Consider the following 23560-nt stretch of genomic DNA (forward strand, 5'->3'; position numbering starts at 1 on the left):
GATGCTGAAATTTTCTACACTGTGTGTAAGGCACAGTAAATATGAAGAGCTGTACCTGCAAATGTATCTAAAGCTAACAAATTAAATCAAAATGGCATTTCATTATATATACCTACTTGCGTCACTATGATAACCAATTGCTCAATGTTCATTGAGCTTGAGTAGAACATTGAAATATTGAAATATATATATATTTATATTTTATATATATAATAGTTTTATTTTCTATAATTTATCAAATTACCAGTTTTAAATATGTAATTTACAAAATAATATTTTCAGGTTTTTTCATTCCCTGATAAAAGTCTATTTAAATTACCCTGGATTTGGTTGCAGTCATATGTGTGTGTGTGTGTGTGTGTGTGTGTGTGTGTGTGTGTGTGTGTGTGTGTGACTAATCCAGACGTTTCAGAGATTGCACTGGAGTGACTCATTCACAGAGCTATAAATCATACTAACCAATAGGTTCTATGTGCTTTCAGAATGAATTATTTAATCATCTGCAATGCACCTTTCAGGAACATAATTTACTAATTGTGAAGGTTGTTGACAGCTCTTTTATCTGCATGTTCATAACTCAAATGAATGAGGTGATTGCATAGGTCTCAAAGGCAGTTTGTCCGGTGGCCGCCCCATTGAAGCCTCTCGTACTTTGTGGGATTTTTTTTTCAAGCTGAAGAAGGAGTAACAACATATAAAGGCTTCAAAACATATGATCAGAAGTCTCAGCTTGGTTTTCTGAGTATCAGAATTGCTGTTGAATGGCTAAAAGTTTTAACATCCTAAACATTGTCATTTATTTTGCTTTAGCATTCCTCGGAAACCATAAATTGCAATAAGTTTCCAGCAATTTATTTAGCCTTAAAATGCTTGAAATGTTCCATCTCCTGTGATTGTTTGATGTTAATTGCCCTCAAAAATGATCTTAGTAGAAGAGGCAAGGGAATGCTTATCTGGCAGTTCGCTGGCAGCATTAAGGATTTTAATAGTGCTAGAGAAACACAACAGGCAATTATTGAATGTGGCTACACATCGCGAAATAAAAATGAGAGATTGAGAAATAGATGCTGCTGCTGTTCTCTTTATCTTATTTTATAATTTATGTCCTTCAAAAGATTAATAGAGGTTTTTTAAAAAATGTTTTCTGGAATATACTGTTGGAAAATCAGACATAAAACTTTTATACCTTCTTCTGTAACATAAAATGAATTAGTCTGAAGACAACCATGTTAAATCTTTATAGAACAAAGGATCTAGGCTTTGAAAGATTTCTACCCAAAACATTGACCATGCCTCGTTTTTCCACTCAAACCACAATTAAAATCAATATAAGATCAATCCCTTCAACTCATTAAAGTAATAACTACACTTAAAATTTTAGTAAACAGGATTTTTAAGTATCCCTTCAGTTCTTTGTTCCTCGTCTCATACCTCGTTCCCTTTCTCCAAGAATAAGTCCCCACCCTTTAGCCCCATACCACCAGATCTCCCTACTCCCTGGGGCCTCAAGTTTCTCAAGGGTTAGGTGCTTCTTCGCTCACCGAGACCAGACTAGCCAGTACGCTGCAGTATAGGTGTTGCGGGCCTCATATCAGCTGGTATAGGCTGTCCAGTAGGTGGCTCAGTGTTTGAGATATCCCGGGGGTCCAGGTTAGTTGAGACCGCTGGTTTTCGCATAGGATCTCCCTCTTCCTCAGCCTCTTCCAGCTTTCCAACCACAGGGGTTCAGGGCTTCTGTCCATTACACGGGTGTAAGTATCTGCATCTGATTCTTTCCTCTGCTTGTTGGGCCTCCCGGAGGGTAGCCGTGCTAGGCTCCTGTCTGTGGCCTTGAAGCTGCATCCCAACTTGGGCCTGCCACTGGACTTCCTTTCCCTGCAGTTCATTCACACAGGAACAACTCTGGGTCAGAGATTTTGACTGTGGAATGGCAACCTCTTCCCTCCACTTGATACCCTGTCTTTCTACTAGAGGTGGCCACTATGACTTCACTCTCCCCACTGTCATCTAAAGTCCCTACCTTTGAGTCCTGTTAGTCTTTCACCTCCCAGACCTCTGGTACATGTTAGAGGGTCTCCCCACCTCCTACCTCCCGAAGTTGCCTGTTTCTATTCTTTCTGATGGCCCTCAGGACTTCACTCCAGTTCTCCACCCACCAATATGTTCCCTTTTCCCCTCCCTGTCCCCTCTCCTACCCAGGTCCCTTCCTTCTTCTCCTCTCCTTCACATTATTGTTTTCTTCTCCCCTCCAAGTGGGATTGAGACATCCTCATTTGGGCCCTTCATTTTGTTAACCTTCTTCAGTTCTGTGGTATTCTGTAGGTTTGGGGCTAATATTCACTTATCAGTGAATACAAACCATGCATGTCATTTTGGGTCTGAGTTACCTCAGTCAGAATGATATTTTCTAGTTCTATCCATTTGCCTGAAAAACCCAGGATGTCCTCATTCTTAATAGCTGAGTATCATTCCATTGTGTAAATGAACCACAGTTTCTGTATCCATTCTTCCATTGTGGGACATCTGGGTTGTTTCCAGCTTCTGGCTATCACAGATAAGGCTGCTGTGAACATAGTGGAACACGTGCCCCTGTGGCATGGTAGAGCATCTTTTGGGTATATGCCCAAGAATGGTATGTCTGTGTCTCCAGGTAGAACTATTTCCAATTCTCTGAGGAATTGACTGTATTATTAAATTTTTTTCATACTTCACTTACAATAAAGTGATATAATATGTATGCCCCATCACATCTGTTTCTCTTTTATGAATACATATATCAAAGTGAATACACAACTGACCAAAATACATATTATAAAAAATTCATAGCAGATATGTTGATATTGCCTTCCTATTTAAAACTACTTCAATGCTAACCAACCAATAGCCTAAATAAGTGAGATATAACACATTCCATATTATATACAATACAATGCATCATTTAAACTAATCTCCAAAAGCGTATAGAATATGCAGAAGACTCACAATGCAATAGGGAGTGAAAAAGACAATTATAAATGAGCAAACACTATGAGTTAGTTAGCCTTGGTTGCTGTGAAAAGGTACCCATGAGGACAAAGGAGGAAGGGTTTATTTGGCTCTCAGTTTTAGAGCTGACAGTGAGTGCCTGTTCAGCTATCTTTGTGGTTTCTGACCTGTCCTTAGACAGAATGTGGCAGAAAGGAAGAGTGGCTTTGTATTCGCCTGATTGTAACCCAAAAGGGTCGAAGAGACAGATACAGCAAATACACCCCTCGATGCAGCACCTACACCCCAGCTCCAACTTTTCGTCACTTCAAACTGTGAATCCTTCACTAGACTGATTCATTGATGACGGTAGAGCCGACTCACTACGATCATTTGTGAATAGTTGGCTCCACTACCTGGAACCAGTACTCCAACCCATGAGGACATTCTGGGGACAATTCATGTCTAAACTGCAATACTGTGTGATTCTGGTCACATAGTTCTTAAAAGTAAAAGATTTCTGCATTGTAAGATGTCAAAATAGTAAACACACACTATTTTATTAATAAGAAGCTAAATATTTTTAGATAAAATACTAGTTTTACTAATTAAAACAACATTTTTGCTAAATAGAATAATATTTTAGTTAACAGAGACTGTAATTAAGAATGGCACTCAAATGAGGACTCTAACTCTCAGTTTCATAAATGTCTTTGATGAAATTGCACAAATATAAAATATTGTTGTGTAGCCAGTATTTGATAATAGAATGTATGTACAAGGATAATCCTAACAACATATGAACACTCACGAACAGAAAGGCATGCTACAACTGTCCCTCCTCCAGACTTTATTGGCTTTACCAGGGCCTGACCTCAGTGGACCTTGTGTCAGTGCTAGACATGGTGAGTGCACACACACCTGAGGAATCCTGAGGAAGCTCAGAAGCTCGGGGGAATGCATCAGTGTCAGCATCTCATCAGGAAGCGCATTCTAATTACACTATAGCAACTGCGAAAAGTATGCAAGGAAATTCTGCATCTGACTTCTTCAAGTTATATATACATCTATCGTTATTTCAATAATATTTTTAGTTTAAACAGAAGGAGAGGTGAATGAACACAACTCTTAAAAAGCCAAACTCCTTTTCAGAAGGTCTGTAGTGGAAGACTGTACTTTGGAAAAGTCCTAAACAATTTATGAGGTAATGTTTGAAAGTATTATACAAAATATGGGCAGCATTTTAGTATTACTTCAACCTAACACAATTTGGAAACAAGGTAACATACTAAACATGACATTTTCATTTAAAGATTATTTGATTTCCTCGCGTTTGAAAATAACCAATAATTATCACTCACTTTAAAATCCATTTAAAGTATACAAATAAAATATAAATAAATTAACAAAATTAATTTAAGACCTGAAGACTACACAAACACCAAGCAGAGTCATTAAAAGAAATTACGGACCCAAATAAATGGAAAGAAAGTCCAATTACCTGGACTGTTACCAGGATAAGAAGCTAAAATGAACACACTTGAAGTGATTCCCATTGGAATCCCAAATGCCTTTAATTGTAGAAAATGAAGACCTATATTAAAATGCATATGATATTATAAGTGATTCAAAAATAACCAAATCTATATTGAGAAAGAATAAAATTGAAATATTCCTGCTTTCTGATTTCAAAATTTTCTCTAAACTTGTACTTGTCAAGTCAGAGTGGGACTGCTAAGAAGAGAGATAGAGATAAATGGAATGAAAGCGCAGATTTAGAAATGAGGCTTCCCTAGGGGCAGAAGCTTCCAAGAAATGGGACCAGGATGGCTCAATGACTGACGCCATGTCACTCCATGGCATTCTGGGTGATGTCAGCGACTGCATGCAAGACATGAATTTGGGCCCTCTAATCATAAGCAACGTGTAACCAAAGCCAAAGTTAAAAATTATGGCACTCTCAGAGAAAAATAATATAAACTTTTGTGACTTTGAATTATACAATACATCCTAAACAGGAAACCAAAACACGGGGCAACATTAAAAAAAAAAGTGGACTTTATCAACATTTAAAGCTTTTCTTTTCTTTCAAGGCACTAAGTTAAAAGGTGAACACTGACAAGTTCGGCAAGGATTCAGAAAAGTTAGACCATTCACATACTGCTGCAAAATGTAAAATAGCACAGTTACTTTTGGTAAGAAGGATATTTCCTTGAGAAGTTAAATACAGTACATAGAATTCCTATATGAAAGGACTATTCTACTCCTAGGCATATATCTGAAAATAAAGGTAAAAACTCTTGTACACATACACTTGCATGCAAATGTTGATGGCATTGATGATAGAGTGTAAAGACAAACACGTGTTAGTTAACTGATGAATGGCTAAACAAGTGTGGTATATCCATGTGGTGGAATACTATTCAACCTTAAAGAATGAAGTACTGCTCGAAATATCAAGCTAAATGAAGCTGAGAACAATAATGAAACACATAATGGTTCACATTTAAATGGTTTCATTTATATGAAGTATCAATTAAATGACAATAGAGTCCCATAGTAAATTCATAGCTGGCAACTAAAGAGGAGGTGAAAATATATGTTGACTGATAATAATATGGACAGTTTCAGAAGAGGAGCTTGTTAAAAATTGATTTAAAATTCTACAATTTAGATGGCGGTAACCATACTGTACAACTTGGCAAATACACAAAAATTTCGAATCATGAGCCGATTTTATGTTATATGATGTTTTTAACTCAAAAGGGTTACAATCTATCTGTCCCTTCATAGACTGTAGAATGATGGTCACTTACATATGAAAGTCTGTGCCACTGATATAAAAAAATGAGACTGTTATTGACTTCTTTCTAACATAAGTAGTACGGAAAGAGGAAAGCCTCTGACTAGAGTAGTTTTGCATTTCCATCTAGGGATAATTTGATACCATGAAATATTAATTTAATAAGGAAGAACTAATCAAAGCCAACATTTTCCTACTTCCCAAATCAAACCATTCACTACTCATTTAGCACATGAGCTGATGGAATGAGAAGGCACCATCCCTTTCCCTGTGCTTTTAGACTTGTCTGTTCTCTCTCTGCATTTGTTTCTGCCTAATAACACATTTATAATTCCAAGAGGATCAAATGGACCCAAGATGAGGTGTGATTTTAATAGTTACAGCACCATGGAGACATGAGGTGTTGCTTACATAACACCCTTCAATTTCCCTCTTCAGAACTGATTTTCAAGGAAGCGGGAGGAAAGGTGCCAATTTAAATGGATTCGTTTGAGTGTTTATTGAGAAGAACTGACTTTTCTCGAGGAAGAATGCTGCGAGGACTCATATCCCGCCTCTGTGTGGCATTCACACATACAGTGTCACGCAAATCTGTGTTAGATTTTTAACTGCATTCTGGCAACTTTGAGACTGAGATGGTTAGTCCCGACAGGCTACTGTCAATTAAACAAGAGCTGTCGCTAAGCAGAGACGTTGAGACACTGTGGGCATGAATCCTAAGCAGATCATGGCAGCTACTTAGCGGTTATTTTAACACCGTCGCCGTATAGAAGTGTCATTTTCCTGCAGAATTTAATTTGAGTCCCTAAGGACGCAGACTTCAGTGTTCGCATGCTCCTGTCTAGTCAAAAGTGGACCTTCTAAATGAGCTGGAATGGTGCGAGGGCGCCGGAGAGTGACTTGTAGCAAACTCGCTGCCTGTTTCATTTCCTCTGCTCAGGTTACATAGAAGAGGCCTGCATCATCCCCTGCCCCTCTGACTGCAAGCTCAGCGAATGGTCTAACTGGTCCCGCTGCAGTAAGTCCTGTGGCAGCGGTGTGAAGGTCCGGTCCAAGTGGCTGCGGGAAAAGCCTTATAACGGAGGAAGGCCTTGCCCCAAACTAGACCATGTCAACCAGGTATTGTTACTAACATCAAATGCACTAAGGAAGATTTTGCTCTGATATCCAAGGATGTTTTATTCTGTTATTTCTCAAAAAAAAATGCACAGAATTCAAGAAGAGCTCCTGAAAAAGAAATGTGATGGATTCTGTTCTCCTAAGACCTGAGTAAATCGCAATAAAATGCAAAATCGCAAATTATGCATGCTATCTCTGGATGTTCTGGGCATTCAGGATTCTGCGTGCATCTAGATAGATATATGTCCCATGAAGATGAAATGACAGCTAAGTCTTGTGCAATGTCAAGGCATTAATCTGCTGTACAACTGGGTCTAACTGCTGTGATGAAGTCAGTGCTGTGTGAGTCAGTTTCCCTAGACTCATAGAACGATCTCAGTAACCAAGTACTCAAGGGAAAAACAAAGAAATGACGTGAATATGCTCTAAAAAAGAGGGGGTGTTATTTTATTCATTTCAATCTAGTTAGTATAAAATAAGAAGTGTAAAGGGTGTCTCAAAGTTCATATATATGTATATATGTGTGTGTATGTGTATGTGTATGTGTATGTGTATGTGTATGTGTATGTGTATGTGTATATGTATGCTAGCAATTCAGTCATTGCCTTTTGTAACATTGGAGCTGTGTTAGGTGTTAGAGCTCACATGCATACTTCACTGACTGCTGTCAGTGGTTGTTATTTGTATTCTGCTAGAGATAAAGGGTAAAACGGCTAATGACAGAATTGTGATTAACTTAAGTGTAACAGAAGAGACAATTGTTATCACAGCTGATCGGCATGTAAATTAGCAAAGAATGGATTTTCCAGAGTGTGTGCAGATGTTAGACTTTGAATTTGAGCCATGATCCAATGAGCCGAGTATTTAAATATGCAAAGCTGTTTCATGTGGACATAGCCTCTCACTTTAACCTCTAGTCACGTGGTTATCAGCAGTTTCCTCCTGATTAGGCTACGATTGTTGAGAACAACAGAATCATACCTTATGAAAAAGAAACTTTTAAGTAAGTAAATATGAGGACAGTGAAGAATTAAATTACATGGAAATACTCTGTCTGGTCTTCTAAAGTAGACATTTAGCCAGTGTGGAGAGAATAATATACTCTTCTATCGCCATCTCCTGGCAGTTGGGCATTTTGTATTCATAAACTGCAAGCATTCATTTCCGAAGAAGAAATTCACTTGCACAGCAATGCCAACCAACCAGAGCTTCCAGGGACTAAGCCACTACCCAAAGACTATACATGGACTGACCCTGGACTCTGACCTCGTAGGTTGCAATGAATATCCTAGTAAGAGCACCAGTGGAAGGGGAAGCCCTGGGTCCTGCTAAGACTGAACCCCTAGTGAACTAGACTGTTGGGGAGAGGGCAGCAAGTGGGGGAGGGTTGGGAGGGGAACACCCATAAGGAAGGGGAGGGGGGAGGGGGATGTTTGCCCGGAAACCGGGAAAGGGAATAACACTCGAAATGTATATAAGAAATATTCAAGTTAATAAAAAAAAAAAAAAATAAAAAAAAGAAAAGAAAAAAAAAAAAGAAATTCACTTGCAAAGTTGTAATCAGGTGAACATGAAGCATAATAATGGGAGTAGCATACCTAGGATGAAGAGAATGCTTGTCTACAAGTCCGGAAATCTTGAATTTCCAATAACAAATTTAATATTGATAAATTATAACCCATGGTCCTATTAAAGAGGAAGTGTACATATATTCAATATGCCGTGTGTGTGTGTGTGTGTGTCTAACCAGTCACTGTGCAATTAAAGCATGTCACATTTGCCTGAGCACTTTTGTTTCCAAAGACAAATGACCCTGTGCTAAGTCGTCTGTACTGTATCCTTTCCTTTCAATGTTACATCTCCCAGAAAATTCAAGACAGAATTTCATAAGCACACTAATGTATTGGTTTTCAATTCATTAGGGGTATATCAAAACAGTAATAACTGTTAAATCAAGGAAAAAACAGGTAGTTAGGCATCAAATTTTGAGCAAAATGTTTTACATAAAGCTTATGAAGAGGGATTTAAATATCAGTAAAATACTCGAGAAATTAAAATATGCAAAGTGCCGTGTTATTGTTTATAAGTTGTACACCATGCAGATTTTTACTTTAATTAAAATACCTTGGTAAAAAATACAGCAGTTTGTTGAGTTGAAAATCGTCTCTGAGAACGTTTCCTTGCTGAAGTTAAGCCCTCAGGTCCTTATCTCACTAAAAGTATATGAATGGATTAAAGCAGAATGGTGGATATACGGAACTGTAGGTGGGACAGTTTATAGACAGCAGTCCATGTTTCCGATGATTCATGAGATAGTTGCAATCACAGTTCAGTTTGCAGTGCCAGGGGCTCTGAGATCCACTCGGGGTTTGAAGTCTTGTCATCCTGCACATGCAATCTTTCCGGTGGTCGTGTAATGTTTTTCTGCTCGTCTTATGTGTAAGTCAAGAGAAATGGTTGGTTTGCCCTTCCTAAAACCTAAGAAATACATCCTAACCTTTTACTAAATTAATGTTTTAAATAAAAGTCCTTATAACTGAAATGTACACTATAAGTTCTTGTCAAAATAACTAATATTTTTATATTTCTCTGTTTCTTGTCCTTTACTCTGTTCCCGCCAAACACCACTCCAGGCGCAGGTGAGCGTGCTTATCTTCCACTTCTTAAGAGTTCTATTTTTTAAAAAATTATTATTTTCTCCACTAGGTTTTCTTCTGCCTATTTTCTTTTTATTTCCCAGTATAGTTACTATGGTTCCTTAATTGATAGGGCCTGAGGAAAGAGGGTGAGGTGACTAGCCTTCACCTACGGCACTTTAATGAGGCAACGGTACCCTTTATTTATGCTTGAAGGAGAGCAGTACGGTGCACTGGAAATGGATATTTGGAGATGTTGGAATTGTCTATGAAATACTTTGCATTTATCCCCTAACAATGGGCAATGACCATCTATCTCTCAAAGGGTTAGAAATAGAAGCAGGGCCCCTTCAATTTGATTCTTCTATTCCCTGGGACTGGTGTGGTGGTGTTTAGCCATTTGGTTGGTGATAGTCCTGTTTTAACCCATCTCCCTAATGGGAATATACTGGCCGTATCATTAGCTACAGTATTATTCCGACATCACATATGATTTACTCTTATTTTGGTTTTTCATCCTCCAAGTGTGCAAAAGGATAGCTCCAAATGGCTGCTTAAATCTGATTCCTGGAATTGATTTAAAATATTTTCCTTGAATGGTTATATTCTTGGTGGTAGTAGATTGTGGTCTATTTAATTTTTTTTCTGCTTATTTTCCTCATTGAGAAAACTGCACAATGGCTTCATTGTTCTAGAATTCCTGAAGCGAACACACAATACTGCCTTTGGGACTGAAAGCTTTGTGTACAGTAACCGCAGATAGTTGGCTGTGTTCTGTCAGGCCTCGATGGTGACAGCTGTGTCTGGGACTATATATCATGTAAAGCTAATTCAGGACCTTGTTTCCTTACCTCAAGGGATTGAGGATTAGATTCAAGATAGGCTTATTTCCATGTATTCATCATTTCAGTTTCTTGCATGAAAAATGCTAATTCTTACAACTATACACATTTATATGTAAAACTGTCTAAATAATATTTGTCTGGAAAACAGATATGTGTATAGTGTTATTTATTCCTCTCGTTCATTCATTTGATAAATCTCGACTAAGTGTCTAGCACATGAGTGCCCTGGGCTAAGAACTCAAGATACATAAAACTTTGAACCAAATAGATAGCTCAAAAGCTTATAATTTGGTGTGCTAAAGGTCAGTTTATGAAAATATGTTTTGATTCTGGCCCAGTGGATTAGAAGATCCACTGTAAAAGCAGACAGAGAATGCAGCTCAGCCCACCTTCCTCTTCTTGACTAAACTTCTCAAGATGCTATCTTTCTTCCTACTTGAGTGTGCAAACAATAAGGGGGAGAAATGGAAGCAGACGAGTGGAATGATGTTTGTGGTGATAGAGAATCTTCCATCCGCCCTTCCCTAGTCTCATTCCATGGCCTGAGATCACCAGGTGTGTGTTTCAGGTGTATGAGGTCGTCCCCTGCCACAGTGACTGCAACCAGTACATATGGGTCACAGAGCCATGGAGTGTCTGCAAGGTGACCTTCGTGGACATGCGAGACAACTGTGGAGAGGGTGTGCAGACCCGAAAAGTGAGGTAAGACCTAGTAGAATGATGGAGGAGCAACCTGGCATCGATCTCCCAGTTCCACAGGTAACAACATGGGACATCTCTCATCTCTGCTCTCCTGACAACTTTCATTAGTTTTGGTTTTAGGGAATCTGGATTCTTGGAAGTTGAGACCCTCTATTGCAAACAGCAGTTTGGGTATTCTAGTTCCTGACCCAAAAAACTTCATTTTACAATAGATTTTTAAAATCATACTGTTTTTTGAGATTATAATATGATTATGATTACATGCCTCCTCATTTCCTCCTTCCAGATCCTCAGCCCAATACCCCTCCCCCTCCTTGGTTTTTTTTTTTAAATCCACAGTCTCTTTTTTCATTAACTTTTGTTATATCCAGACATGGATATGTGTAAAAAAAAACAGATATAGATAGAAATAAAGATTCCTAAGTATATAAATGCAACCTGCTAGGTCTGTATGATATCAGGGAAAACCATTGGAAATGCACATTGAAATCAAGCTTTATGAGTGTGGTTATTAAAACTCAGTGACCGATTAAAAGCCGAATATGCTTCTCTGTATATAAGGTTTCTTGTGTGTATATTCCTGTGTGTTTGGAGGCCAGAGATCAACATTGAATTTTTTCTCATTCTTTATTTTCCTTACTTTTTGAGCTAGGCTCTCTCATTGAACATGAAACAGGCCAAATATTCCCAGGGACCCTTCTGTCCCTGCCTCCTAAGTACTAGATGACAGATGTGTGCTGTCCAACCTACTAATTTTGACACATAAGTGCCAAGGATTGAACCCATGTTCTTGTGCTTTTGAGGCAAACCATTTACTTACTGAGCCTTCTTCCCTACAACAAAACCAAATATATTTCTGAAGGTATTTTCAAATCCCCTGCTTTGACATATTGCTTCCTTATGTCAACCTGGATAATATTTGAACACTCTGATCCCCTTCAGGAAGCCTCCCCTGAACCCCTGGCTAGCTATGGCCTCTCCCTTGTTCTAATAGAGTTATTCTGCCTGATAGGATAGCTATGGTCATGTGCGGATATTTCAATTTCACCTTAAAGTGATTAAAGTTTTAAATACATTTCTTCATTCACACTATTCATAATTATAAACTGCGCACAGCCATATGTGGCTAATCTGTTGGCCTGCACAGACACAGAATACCATAATGGGGGCTAAAATACAATAATAATAAATGCAGAACTTGCCATCAGTGTACTCTCACCTATAACTTAGCTTATCATGAATTTTAGAACTATGTAATAGTATTTCCTGATCTATCTCAGTATAAATTTTTTATTAATATTAATATCACAAAACTCATATAAAATACATGTAACCTTGTTTCCGATTAAAAAGCAAAACATTTTCTGTTTGCCTCAACTATCCATCTGAGGTCTCCATTTGCAATTCCTATGGGTCATAATGAAGGTAGAGTAAAGATGAAGGCGGGAACAAAGACAATGAGTGTAAGAAAAATGGAAAGGGGAAACAATAATGCCTCTTTACACTTCACACACACACCTCCAAACTAAAAATTTCCCCTCCAAATTTAAAATTCATTTCCTTATGTGAAGAACTTGCTTCATTCGGTTGCTGGTTTTGTTAATGAAAATTTTAATAAAGGAATGTGCGTTGTACCTTTTCTTCAACTATTGGTGTACCTTATCTTCAACTATTGGTGTACCTTTTCTTCAACTATTGGTGTCCGTGCTTCTTTTTGATTTGTATGCAGTTATCCTCCACATTGCCAAACACACTTGAAACAAAGTAACTTATTGAGGCTGATGCAATAGAGAGAGGGGTCAGTATTGATCATGACCTAGGATCATGTAATGATGTGCCTGTTTGTTCCTGATTGAGTGGTCCGTGTCGCAAACTCTATCCCCTGCTAATTAGGGTCAGTATGCCCTGCCTCCATACACATGTGGACTGACATTTCAGAAAAGATACGTCCATAAACGAACAGCTTTGCATTTACCTATTTTCAGTCCTCCTCAATGGATGGAATGGCACGTAGGAAAGTGGCTGGTAGACGTGCTTCTTCCTAATAGGAATTCCTTCCTCCCCCATTTCCTTCCCTCCTGCCATCTTTCTCCTTTCTCCTCCTTCTCTCCCTGCTTCCCTTCTTTTTTTCTTTCCTTCTTTCTATATTCTCTGCTTCCCCAAGGGCTAAGAATCAAGCTTGGGACTCAAGGGGGCTAGGCCAAGAAAAGGTCAAGCTGTGGATGACATGATTGTTTGTATAAACTTTATGCATAGGATGACAATAAAAATAAAAAGAGGCGTTTTTAGTTGTGGTTACTGCAGCTGTTGTTTCCACACAGATAGTCCACCTTTTATTCCCGTACCTGTCTTGAGTCTGTCACCTCTTCACCTCCAAGTGGTCCTGTCCTCTGTGCTTCTAGTATACTTCAGTCTTCTCAAAAACAACAACAACAAAAAAAGTACTCTTGCTCTTTAGAAACAGAGAAAGACCAAGGCTGTGAAGAAAAGAAATTCAAAACCTATTTCTTTTGGTATCAACTTGATCCAAATATTTATTTTGAATTCTAGGTGCAAAATCTATTGTTAAAGTCAAGCAAAACACATGCACATCCTGGTCGGTACAGTTTCTCCCTATTTTATGAAATGAAAGTACATCTAAAATAATAATCTGTTTTAGAACAAATCAAGTCTGTTAAAAAGAAGTTACTCCCAAGCACTAGATTTGAGATTTATTATTTACTTTGATTTTTGAGTTATTTATAAAGTACAGAATTAAGAAAGATTTTTCTCCTAGTTACATGTACCTAATAGGGTATTGGACATCTATTCTTAACTTGGATCAATAGGCAATTTTATAAGTTAATCCTTGTATTGCATCAGTATCTGCTAAGAATGTGATCAATTCTACCTTTTGAACAGAGAAATACTGGCCCATCCATGTATTCTTCAGACAACTGTCAGAAGAACAATTTAAATGCTTCTGAAAATAGGACATTTCACTATGTAATTAAAACCTTTTTGAAAGCAATTTGTAATATAATTTTTCAACATTCAAATCACCAAATATCTATTGATTCATTTTTATGAAATGATTTTTAAGAACATTACAGAATTCAGTATTTATATATTTTTCTAAACTGCATACTCAATCAATATACAACTAATGACAGCTTTCCAGCCTTTTGATGTGTCTCACTTGGCAGAAATATTTATTTTTAAATTTGATATCCTTATAAAAATTGATTCTTTATAGTATAGTTTTAGAGACACAATGTCCTTCCTCATTGTAAATCTATGAGAAAAGACAGGTATACATATATATAAAACTGAGACATGCTTCAGCCAACTGCTTAAAACACTGCAATGGCCCTAAGAGGTTCAAGAGCCCATCTTCCTTTTCATCTACCCATAGGCAACTCTCTTAAAAGACACATTAATTTGAATGACCTTTCCTACATTATAAATTAAGGATCAAGGTTTTCTCTTCTACTACTAAAGTTCACAGAGAGATTATTAACTACAGCAAAGTGAAGCCACATTAATTAGCTTCTCAAGAGGATTTCTTGACTGTTCATAATGGAATAGTATGAACAAAGGTTTAGATTTGTCTTAATATAAAAAAAACCTAACAATTAGGAAAAAACTGATAGAAGATCCAAATAGCCACAATTAGAGAAGTTGTATGTGTGTGTGTGTCTCTCTGTTTATTTGTGTGTGCATGTGGGGAGGTATCTTTGTGTCTGTGTGTCTGTGTCTCTGTGTCTATATGTGTTTAAACATTACAGTGGCCATGTGTTCAGAGAACAATGTACAGGAATTAGATCTTTCTTTTCTATCATGAGAGTTTTAGGGATTGAAATCAGGTCACCAGGTTTGATTGCAAATGCCTTTACTCACTGAGTCAACTTTCTGGCAGCTAAAATTACTTTTTAAAAGACAAAGCAAACTGATAGATGCCTTATCTTGGAAATCACCTTATGAAACATTTTACATTGATATCATACCGTCCCTCAGACTCCATCATCTGTCATCAACTGCATCTCCTCTGAGAAACTCTTTGGACCAATTTTCATTGGGTGGAAAAGTTGCTTAACCTTTCACAGAAACAGGATAGCATTTACCAATGCACTGAAGCTATCCAATTAAAATATTATGACTAGTCATGTGAATATAGGTTCTTCTTTTAATCTTAGGAAAAATATTAACTATATGTAGGGAGGCATAGTTTCTTGTAACTCTTCCCATTGGGAGAATGTTGTTCATCAGATGATAGCTTAATGAGAACCACCATCTTGTTTGTTGGCTGTCATTTTACTTGGCCTAGTTCCTTTGCTGATGTGCGTATTTTCTCTTAGGTGCATGCAGAATACAGCAGATGGCCCTTCTGAACATGTGGAAGACTACCTGTGTGACCCAGAAGATATGCCCCTGGGCTCTAGAGAATGTAAACTACCATGCCCTGAGGACTGTGTGATATCCGAGTGGGGGCCATGGACCCAGTGTTCTTTGGTGAGATTATAGACTATTTGGATAAAATGGAGTTTGCTTAATGTTTGTGAGCCATATACACAAAGCAAAAGTGTGCTTCCTTGGCCACTTTCTTGTATGGGTAAGCCATGTAAATTCAGCAATGTTTCTACAACAACTTGAGTTCTTGCAAACTGTTTACTCCTTCTCAACCATGCTTCTAAACCAGCATATGATTCCTTCAGCAGATCTCAGAGATCATACAGCATCTTTAAAACTGCAGTGATCATAATGATTCTCTTTAGTTAAAATAAGGAAAGAATGAAACTCTTGTGAAAGTACTTTAATGATGTCAGGTTGATATACCTTGACTGCTGTAGAATCTGTTTAATGTAAATGGTAAGAACACTTTTTCACACAAAGAAATGTTGCAGCAGGAGTATTGACACTAGGAAGAAAACATTCTTGAGTAAGACTCTGAGGAGGAAGACAGTTACACATGGTGGGTCCTCAGGTATTCTTCTAAGATGGTTGTGTGTGGACATTTAAAAACAGAAACCAAATGATCATAGTTTCCATTCAGTGAACTGGCTATTAGTATCTCCATTGGTGAGTATAGAAGCAACCTCACTTCAGCAGTGTCTATTTATAATAGAATCGCTTTGTAACAGAACCTGTGAATATTCATTTCGTCCTACAGAATCCATTTTTCCATAAGAAGAAAAGATCATGTTCCAAAGCTATACCTTCCCTGAGCATCTCCCCAAAGCACTCCTCATTAGTTCCTGTCTCATAGAAGAGGGTGGCTATTGCCATTTCTGTTACAAAAAAAAAAGCTTATCCATGTAGTAGACAGGATTCTCTAGAGCAATAGTTCTCTACCCGATAGTACAATTTCTTTGGATGTCACAAATCAGATATTTATATGATGATTCATAACAGTAACAAAATTATAGTTACAACATACAAGAGAAATAAATTTATACTTGTGGGTCACCATAACATGAAGAATTGTATTAAAGGGTTGCAGAATTAGGAAGGTTGAGAGCAGCTACCATAGGGGAATGCAGTGTATAGAGATTGGAGGTGGGAGGGGTACTAGAATGGCTTACAGGCTATGGTCCAGCTCGTCCAAAAATGGCTGTCAACTGAAAGTCCAAAAATCCAGAAGCTCTTCAGTTCAAGAGGCTGAATGTTTCAACTTGTCTTCATTCAGTATATGCCAGAATCCCAATGTAGGCTATAATGCCAATGAAAGGGTGGAATTGCTAGTGACAGAAGGAACAAGCAGGCAGAGAGTTGCCTTCTTGGTTCTTTATATATTCTCCCAGCAAAAGGTGTAGCCCAGATTAAAGGTGTATCTTCTTACCTCAAGAGATCTATATTAAACGAGTATCTTCCCACTCCAAAGATCAAGATTAGAACAGGGTCTTCCTACTTCAAATGATTTAATTAAGAAAAGAAAATACATCACAGGTATGTTCAGCCATTTGGATTTTAGTTAATTCTAGATGTAGGAACTTGGACAACAAAGAATAACCATCACAACCTGTCAATCACACATAGTCAGCGCTTTTTCACTCCTAGAAGTCCAGATGAGTTCAAAATCAAGAAGAATTCTAGATTTCAACAACACTGAGGACCCTAGCACCCATCTAGAGGAAGGGAATCCCTTGAAACAGTATGTGGAAAAGTTAGTTTCTTAGTTAAGGTTACTATTGTTGTTCTGAAACACCATAACCAAAGGCAACTTGAGAATGAATGGTTTATTTCACTAATACTCACACTTCCATATACCAGTTCGTCATCAAAAACAGTGAGGGTAGGAACTCACAAAGGGTAGGAACTCATGGAGGAATGCTGCTTACTGGCATGCCCCTCTGACTTGTTCATCCTGCTTTCTTACCAAACACAAGATCAGCAGCCCAGGGAAGAACCCACAAAAATGGGCTGGGTCCGCCTCCCATTAATCACTAATTAAGAAAAACTCTACAAGCTTGCCTACAGCCCAGTCTTACAGAGGCATTTCCTCAATGGAGGGTCCCTCCTCTCAGATGACTGTCTAGCCTGTGTCAAGTTGAAGTAAAGCTGTCCAGCACAGTTAGCTTAATCCTGCAAAACGGTGAAAAGCAACGTGATAAAAAAAAATTGGGAAGATTTGTCTAATGTTAAGACATTAAAGTACAACTTCAGGCAAGTTTAGAGTCTGTGTTTTCCAAGGAGAATTGCTTTTTATTTTCTTAAGCTCTGTGTTAACACTGTTAAAATGTTAAGTGGCAACTAACTGAATGCCCAGAAGCAAAATAGGACCAATATATCACTTGAGCAGATGTTAAAAGAAGGGAGAAGGTACCCCCTTCATAAAGGTCTGAAATGACTTTCTGTTTTAATTCTGCAGCTGAACTACATTCTACAGTTTACAATGATGGAATTCTTGTCATCAGAGATTCTGTTAAAAGAATATTCAGCTATTATAAAACAGGGGCTGTTGAATTTGGCTACTTCTTAAATTCCTTAACACAGATTTCAATACCAGGAACCACCAAACAGGAAATGTGCCCATCTGGGTTCACTTTTGGATATCCGTAAAAAGCCATCTTTGAAAAATATTAAGTTCTACCATGTGTAACAAAAAAGAGTTTGTGAAAAATATTTTGTTTACTTGAGCATTTTCCAATAGGAATTTTGGATTGAGACTAAAACTCAACTAGTTGATAAGGTGTGCCTTTTCTACTTCATGAATTCATTCTTGATTCATCACCCAGGACATCAGTTTTAGAAAAATGAAACATTTATTGCATGCAAAGAACTGTTAAGTTCAAAGGATTGCAGATATAGAAGACAGGAGTAGTTCAATATACTCTGGACATAGTAACAGGACCTTTATATAATTTGCATTCTCTCAATACAGTAAATATTCCTTCAGTGGTGTGACTAACATACATCAAGAGCAGAGGACAAGGCAGTAACTATTTTAGGCCTAAGAAATCCAAAATTGTTTGTCCCTTTCTATCCTTAGAGGCCAAAGATTTTCAGAAAGATGTATCAATACGATAATAGCCAGTCACTGTAGAGATGCTAAATTGTTTATATGAGGATATGCATTAAAGTCACCTTATTATTTATTTAAATGGTTTAAGACAATTTATATTCACACACAAGCATGCATACACATATATACATTCAAATATATATTTGTCATTATAGCATAAGCGGTTAACATTCTATGTTACTAAAATTGCTCAAATGAATGTGTTTCTATAGGCGTGAGGTAATGATTTAAACATCTAGCTAGGATAGGATCAGACTCTGTCAATGCCTACATTTTACATACGGGAACTCTGAACTCTGAATCGTAATGAGGTTAGCTCTTTATTTAAATTAGATCAATGAATCAAGTGTCTGAATCAGCTCCAGAAGCATGCTAGCTGTTGTATGGCTGAGTTTACCTTTCTGAAAAACCCTATCGTTCTTTGTAAGCCTTGCAATCCAAGTGGTTCGAGGCAAAGGTCAGCTGATCCCATCAGACAGCCCGCTGATGAAGGAAGAGCGTGCCCTGATGCTGTGGAGAAAGAGCCCTGTAACCTGAACAAAAACTGCTACCACTATGACTATAATGTCACAGGTAAAGCACTTCATCATGGTCTTCACATGGTCTGAGGCTTCAGTTCCAGACGTTCTCAGCCTAGGCCAGCTCCACCGGTGTGCCACTTAGAGACACAGCTTATACTAGATAACCAGCATTACATGACAGAAGTAGTTATCTGTTTTATTTTATTTTCAGAAAACATCAAAATAGAAAGAATAAACTTTCGCAAAACCTCAATCTTGAAGTATGTGATAAAGATTCCAGATAATCCTTTTTAAAGATCCCTCCTATTTGGGGATTATGGAAAATATTTTCCTTTTTATCAGATATTTGATTGTTACATCTACATCAATAATTTCTGGGACACAGGAACATTTGTGAACAACATTAACATGATGCAAAGTGTCCATAATCTTAAAAATAAATATCAGAAAAATAGACTTACGATAAATTGCATTTGTTTCTTAGATTTCATTTAGTATCATCAAAACATATGCATAAAATACTTTATTGGTTCATATGGATTGATACAACATTGATGGTAACTTGGATTTTTTTCCCTAGTAATTTTTATGTTGAAATGAGCTCAAGAAAATGAAGAAAGGCACATAGAAGTCACACTAGCTTTTGTCTCTTAATTTTCTCTGCAGTTGGCTTTGATGCCACAAAGGAAATCAAAGTTCTCTAGGCTGTATTGTACCTGGAGAAAGATAAAGGAATTTTTTCTCGGAAAATATACAAAATAAGGGAATTTAATAAATATGCTGAAGTTATTTACGAAATAAATGAGTTTGCATTTTTTAAAGAATCTTACTTATGCAAATGAATTACATAGTGTTAAATAACTACATAGAGTACCATCCGTTAAAATGTTTCCTTTGTTTTATTTCCTTTGAAATAAAAAATACATAATAGTACATTTTTATTTCTGTTTTTCTTAAGAAAAAAACTTTTGAAATGGTATTGATCCACACGGCCAAGCCGTTTTTACAATATCTCTAAGGAGCTGGCTGTCAAGATCGTCAAGTAGACATCTGCCTCAGAAAATAATCCCCACCACTATGTGCAACCGCAGCAATTCCATTTGACTCCTAATATGTTCAAATCTGGGGCCCATATGCTCTGCATGTGGGATGATTGATTGAGGGGCTTAGGAAGCAGTCGTGAATTAGGTATGGGATTCAGGTCATCAGAGTTCCATCTGAAGTCTATTACGTGCATCGCCTTCTGTTCTGATGGGTCCCTTTCATTCAGACTGGAGTACATGTCAGCTAAGTGAGAAGGCGGTCTGTGGGAACGGCATTAAAACAAGGATGTTGGACTGTGTTCGAAGTGATGGCAAAATCCGTTGACCTAAAGTACTGTGAAGAGGTGGGTGAGTGTTGTGTTAAATCTTTGAAGGAATTCTTCCCTAATAATTGAAATTCACGTGGAGCCAAGTGACATTTGCTCCACCCGGTGCATGGGCAACAGCTGTTTTCACAGGCTGTCTAGTGCCCTCTTGAAAAGAGACAGTATCCACGCTACTGATTTCCACAGATAATTTCCTGTATTCTGTTCTGCTTGGAGCCCTGAGGTATGCTAATTAGCCCATTCTAGAAGAAATGCTTAGGAAACAATAAGCAATCAAGGTGAATAAAAGCAATAAATCTTAATCAGACCATTCATCATCTTTTATAATTTGATGTGAATTGGGTGCCGAGCTTGGACACCTGCCAAGATCCATCATTTACTCTTTCTGTTGCTAAACATTGATCACATGCAGTTTCATAGCAGATTTTGATATGAAGATCTGATACCCAGCTGTGAGAATCTAAGTACTTAGGTCTCAGGTCTGGATAAGAGAGCTTAATGCTCCAGCAAAGCAATGAAATCTGTCCCTAATAACTTTAAGGCTCAGAGATTGTAGTTTATAGTTAATAATCAAAGGAAAGTAACTCCGTGACTCTCAGCTCTGGCCTTCTGAGCAGCAGAGAAACTTGGCATTGGCCTTTCTTTCTCCTCATGAAGCTACACCTTGCGTGGTAGTGATTTCTGTCTGATTCCCAAACCACAAAGGCAAAGATGTTCCTGTCTTTCGACTCCCTGTGCTTCTGAGATGCACAGGGTCATTTTTCGGACCAAAAGGCGCAAGAGCTTCAGTAGATCTGAAACAGAATTGTCTTAATTCTCAAGGGAAGGCCACCAGTGGAACTACTTGAAACCACTCAATGCCATTGTCAAAGTGTATGTAACTTTAACTTGCTCACATCTCTGATTGTAAAAGTCGACTTCCAAATGCTCTGAAAACGACATGTTGATTAGTCAATGAATGCCTCCCTGTAAAATCTTGTGTCACTAATTAACCTGTTTATATGCTAGATTAAAGTAAGTTAAACTCAGGTTTTTAAAATAATACCACTTAAGCAATATAACCAACAGTAAATAACATTTCTCTGCATGGGGATTTTAACAACCAACACAAACTTCCCAGAGAGTGGAAGGTGATCCAGTTCAAGCTGTTAGTGTAGTCTTTTGGGCAAACCCCGAGGAACATTTCCTCCCTACAAGGACATGAAACGAGACCTCTGTAGTAGTAGAGCCCGACGCATTCAAGACTTTTAAACCGCTTCATTTATCCTGTGAATTCTGCAGGAACAACTGCAGGATCAGATCCTTGCCCCCTGGCAAATGCTGTCTTCAGGGAAAACTAAGCTGCTCTCTGTGGAAATTAAACAGCGCACACACCATTTTATACATCCCTCTGAGTCCGGCTGGCTCCAGGAACAACGGTGCTGTCTTTGTAAACAACGCTCAGACCACCTACCCATGAACCCCTGCGCAAACCCTGTATTCAGTTTAGCAGCAGTAGGTAGCTCTTGCTGCTTCTCTAATGGCCACAAAGAAATGTGTCATTAGTGCCCAACAAAGAGGAAAATTAGGATTAAATTCACTAGCATATATGTAGTGTGTTTTCCATTTGGTATTTTTCAGATTTTTTTTACTCATTTGCTACTAAGACATTGTAGATTTTCATATCAGCATAACAAACATTAGGCTTCATTATGTCACTTCTTGTCCTTCCTGGGATCTTCTTGCCTCCTGTACTCTTGCACCTACAGTGGCCTTCTTTGCTGTTTATGTCACCTGTACCCCTTCGCTCTCCCTCCCCTTCCTCAACATATCTTATTCCCTTCCCATGATCTCTTGTCTAATTTCATGGTCTATATCCATTCTCATGATGGCCTATTTAAAAATTGAAATTACTTTTTCATATAAAGCAAAAAGGGTTGGCAGTTCTGAGAATTGCCAATAAAAACTGTTATTCTCTGCTATAATATTAATACTTTTTATTTTAATGTTACTTCATACCTTTGACTTCACTTTCAGTGTTGGAATGGAATATATCACCTGTGAATTTCAAACTGTTTCTTGCACTTTGAAATGATAACATGCAACTCACAACGACAGGATCAAAATACAAATAAAATGTGACATTATGAGAGGCCACACACATCAATAAATAAATGAATAAATAAATAAATAAATAATAAATAAATAAATAAATAAAAAGTTACAGCAGAGTTGGTGAGATAAACCTGAGAATAGAAATTCTTTATAAGCAAATTATATAAAACATTTATATACAAAACATTCCTGAGGACCCACATTTCCTTTCAAGAAAGATGACTTACTTCTCTGACATTTCTTTTTATTTTTCATTAATTTATTTATTCACTTTACATCTCAATATCAGCCACCCTCTCCTCCTAGTACCCCCACATAGGGCAATTCTTTCCCCATTTTCTCCTTCCCTTATGCTCTGAGAAGGGGGCAGGGGGCATCCCCTGGGTCTCTCTCTCTCTCTCTCTCTCTCTCTCTCTCTCTCTCTCTCACACACACACACACACACACACACACACACACACACACATTCCTTCACCCCCAACTATATCTCTACTCCCAACCCCTGAGCACATCAAGTCACTGCAGGACTAGGCATATCTAGTTAGGGGAACGGGATCCACAGACAGGCCAGAATTTCAGGTACAGCCTATGCTTCAGTTGTTGTGGGACCAGCATGAAGACCAAGCTGAACATCGGCTATATATGTGCAGGGGGCCTTGGGTCAGCCCATGCTCACTCTGTGGTTGGTGCTTCAATCTCGAGATCCTCCAAGGATCCAAGCGAGTCGATCCAGTTGGTCTTTCTGTGGAGTCTCTGTTCTCTTTGGGTTCCTCAATCCTTTTCCCAACTTTTTCTTAAAGACCCTCTAAACTCCATCTAATGTGGTTCTCTGCATCTGTTTCCATTAGGTGCTGGGTGGACTCTAGGTTTAGATTTTTTTAAAACCTACTTTAATAAGGGATTTAAATGCTTTCACCTCCCTTCTAGTGCAACACCCACAAGAGGTAGTAAAAGGAAAGGTTTATAAGGCACAGGGGATATAGACCAGTTTAGAAATAGTTCTCAG

At 38.0% G+C, this 23560-nt stretch overlaps 1 protein-coding gene across 1 annotated transcript in view; it reads left to right on the plus strand.

Moving 5' to 3' along the window:
* The window catches only part of Thsd7a (thrombospondin type 1 domain containing 7A), a 415052-nt gene that overhangs the window by 363792 nt on the left and 27700 nt on the right, over positions 1–23560 (plus strand). Inside the window, 7 exon segments of the mRNA XM_032906937.1 lie at positions 6708–6886; positions 9520–9525; positions 10936–11069; positions 15407–15560; positions 18999–19143; positions 20362–20447; positions 20449–20478. Of these exon segments, the coding sequence (XP_032762828.1) occupies positions 6708–6886; positions 9520–9525; positions 10936–11069; positions 15407–15560; positions 18999–19143; positions 20362–20447; positions 20449–20478 (734 nt within the window).

Source organism: Rattus rattus, chromosome 6 (assembly GCF_011064425.1).
Source record: "Rattus rattus isolate New Zealand chromosome 6, Rrattus_CSIRO_v1, whole genome shotgun sequence".
NCBI classification, from domain to species: Eukaryota; Metazoa; Chordata; class Mammalia; order Rodentia; family Muridae; genus Rattus; species Rattus rattus.